The 3255-nt window shown below is 33.5% G+C and overlaps 1 protein-coding gene across 1 annotated transcript; it reads right to left on the minus strand.

Moving 5' to 3' along the window:
• Positions 1-936: 936 nt before the first annotated feature.
• Positions 937-2756, minus strand: LOC149265815 (uncharacterized). The gene is made up of 2 exons (XM_089393892.1): positions 2468-2756; positions 937-1526 (listed from the first exon to the last, which is right to left on the minus strand). The coding sequence occupies exons 1-2, from the start codon at positions 2556-2558 to the stop codon at positions 1381-1383; spliced, it is 237 nt and encodes a 78-aa protein (XP_089250018.1). The 5' UTR covers positions 2559-2756; the 3' UTR covers positions 937-1380.
• Positions 2757-3255: the final 499 nt, after the last annotated feature.

Below are 3255 nucleotides of genomic sequence, written 5' to 3' on the forward strand. Positions count from 1 at the left end.
TAGAATTCAATATACAAATCTTCCCTCAATTTTTGTATTCTAAAAAAATTGAACCTCTAAAAATTTTAATTGATCTCCACACATGATAAATCCGAAATTAAAATAAACTTTAAAACTTAATTTTATTTAAAAGAAATAATATATATATATATATATATATATATATATATATATATATATATATATATATATATATATATATATATATATATATATATATATATATATATCTATCTTAATTTCGGAAATCAAATTAGAAAAATGTTTTACCCTCATCTCACTGTTTTAAACTAGTTAAATTAAAAATTCCATTAAAACTAATATGGGAATAAATCACACATATTACAAAGTGACCAGAAATCTCTAAGAATAAAATCAATCTAATTAATTCGTAAAATAAAGATAATGTGCAGTATCTTATCCACCAAACTCTAATTAATTTATAAAATAATATGCAGTGTTTCATCCACCAACTCTAATTAATTTATGAAATAATATGCAGTGTTTCATCCGTATCCACCAACTCTAATTAATTTATAAAATAACATGCAGTGTTTCATCCGCCAACTCTAATTAATTTATAAAATAATATGCAGTGTTTCATCCGCTTAAATATTATATAATTTATTATCTATTTTAATATTTTTTTTAAATGATTTTCAATATATTTTAAGATTTCAATCCAATAACTTGAGTTTAAAATTTTCTAAAGATTTTTATTTTAATATTTAAAAAAAATTAGAGACAAGTGAAGGTTAAGGTTTCAATTGGCTAATTTGAGTTCTAGAATTTTGCAAAATCAATTTTTGAAACAATAAAACAAGTTTTCTCAGATCTTACCAACAAACATGAAATTTCAGATAACACACTCCGTACTGATTCAGAATGAATGCAAAGTCCTTGATATCCTGAATGAGAAGCTACAGGCAATAATACTTTGATTGCACAGAGAAACACATACACTGAACAGATCCCCATGGAATGATTTAGCCCTTAATCCCTCATTTTGGAACTCGTAATAGGCACTTAACAAGAAGGCATGCAAGCCAATAACCATGATATGGGTGCAAGCCAATAACAATGTGCAATTAGAGATCCAGATGCTCACACAATAATTACAATGGTTGTCAATGGGCATTTTATGCAAATTTACAGGAATTCGCCTAATTGCTTCGTAGGTATGTGAAATACTCCACAAACTCTGAGAATTCGTTACAAGTTCTATAAATACCTCTATATGATATCAACTCCAGAGATCCCTTAACGCATGCAATTCTATGCAGGTTCATTGCTCGTCTCCATGTACCTGAGCTGTGCCTGATAACAGACTGCTCTATTCAAAGGCTTCCTTTGAAAACATGCAACCACCAAATCTTCTTATCAGGAAACCTGATGCATTCTGGAGAATCGGGACTTCTTTGGGGCCGCTTTGAAGGTCTGAGATTTATGAAGAATCGACCACATGACATGCACGTCCTCATAGGAACAAGATCTGACCTCGCTGGACAGCTTCCACAGGCCTGGACCTGTAATTGTCAGCATGGAAAATCATTAGGCCTTGTTTTTGGAATTTTTGGCGGTATTCCGGCCAGACAATTTTGGTAAAATCACTTTTATTTTTTTTTTTCTTTTATCTGAAAATTTCTTGGAGACTCTGAATTGGAGAGTTCAGAATTCATAGTTAATTCTGACAAATTCTTGTGCGATTCCAGACAAATTCAACCAAAAGATATACTCAGAAAAGTTCCAAAAAAATACAACACAAACAAATTCTTACTTAATTCTTATGGATTCTAGACAAATTCAACCAATAAATATACTCAAAAAATTTCCAAAAAATACAACCCATAAACTATACACTTGAATGTTCAGAATTCATACTTATAAATCCAACTAATCCCTGTACAATTATAAACCTAAACATATTCCACCAAAAAAATATACTAAAAAAATTCCCAAATCTTACAACATATAGACTATACAACCAATGTCAAATTAATCACAGGTGCTCAAGCAAACAGAGATAACATGCAGAGTGCTAAATAATATCAGGCGCGACGAAACAATTGGGCATCTATTCGTCAGATATACAATGTATATTGGCGATATATATATACTATACAACCAATGTCAAATTAATCACAGGTACTAAAGAAAACAGAGATAACATGCAGAGTGCTAAATAATATCAGGCGCGACGAAACAATTGGCATCTATTCGTCAGATATACAATCTATATTGTCGAGATATATATATGTATATATACCTCCAGCTTTGTTGCGTCTGATCTTGCTGAAGGTAAAGGTACATGACTATACAACCAATGTCAAATTAATTACAGGTAGTAAAGCAAACAGAGATAACATGCAGAATGCTAAATAAAATCAGGCGCGACGAAACAATTGGATATCTATTCGTCAGATATACAATGTATATTGTCGATACATATATATATGTGTGTATATACCTCCAGCTTTGTTGCGTCTGATCTTGCTGAAGGTAAAGGCCCATGCTCTCCTCATAGGAGAGGCCAATCGGTGAAGCCATGAATACCCCATCTTGATTGTGGCCTTCGCTGTTATTTGCTCCTGCAAAATTGAAGACCCTGGTGCGATCTCCTTTCTTTTTTCTTCCCGGCAGGCATTTTGTGAAGAAGCCCAGATAGAGGCCCCAGTTTTGTCCCGAGAAAGGCAAGCAGCCCCCACAGGTGCAGGGCTAGTTTGCTTGCAAAATGGGAATAATGGAACAGAGGAGAGTGACACGTGGACGGGCATTGCCCCAGAGAGAATTAACAGCTTTTTAAAGAGGAGGTATCGAGGTGCGAAAGCCATTTATGATGTTCGATGGCAACGTGGGGAGCATGGCGAGGGAAAGGTGGCACCATTTCCCCATGTTATTCGTCAACCCTTGGTTGAAAATCGTAAATATCTGGGCACCCTCATAGAACAAAAAGTAGATATTTTATTCTCCTTCTCATCAACTAGTGGCCTTGGCTTTTTCTAGCGACCTCGCTTTTGAACGGATTTGCAGCCTCCACGACAGACCTGGAGGATTTTTTCCATTCATGTTATATATACTAGTGGTATTATTGTAAATCGATTCTAAACATCAAAATTTTAGAAGTCGGAGTTGGTGATGGGATTTGCTTTCATATTGTTTGTATCTTCTGTTTTAGAGTATTACTATTTGTTTGTATCTTCTGTTTTAGAGTATTACTATTAGATATGAGAAAGCTTACGGGTTTAAGGAGTTGCT

This window comes from Pinus tabuliformis, chromosome 6 (assembly GCF_031772625.1).
Source record: "Pinus tabuliformis cultivar Carrire ecotype Pingquan chromosome 6, CPIR1, whole genome shotgun sequence".
NCBI classification, from domain to species: Eukaryota; Viridiplantae; Streptophyta; class Pinopsida; order Pinales; family Pinaceae; genus Pinus; species Pinus tabuliformis.

What these genes read in the sequence shown, in the direction of transcription:
- LOC149265815 (XM_089393892.1), bottom strand. Translation starts at nt 2,558, where the DNA reads ATGGGGTATTCATGGCTTCACCGATTGGCCTCTCCTATGAGGAGAGCA. An exon ending in CAGACGCAACAAAGCTGGAG is followed by an intron (nt 1,527 to 2,467) that starts GTATATACACAC and finishes TGACAATTACAG; the next exon opens with GTCCAGGCCTGTGGAAGCTG.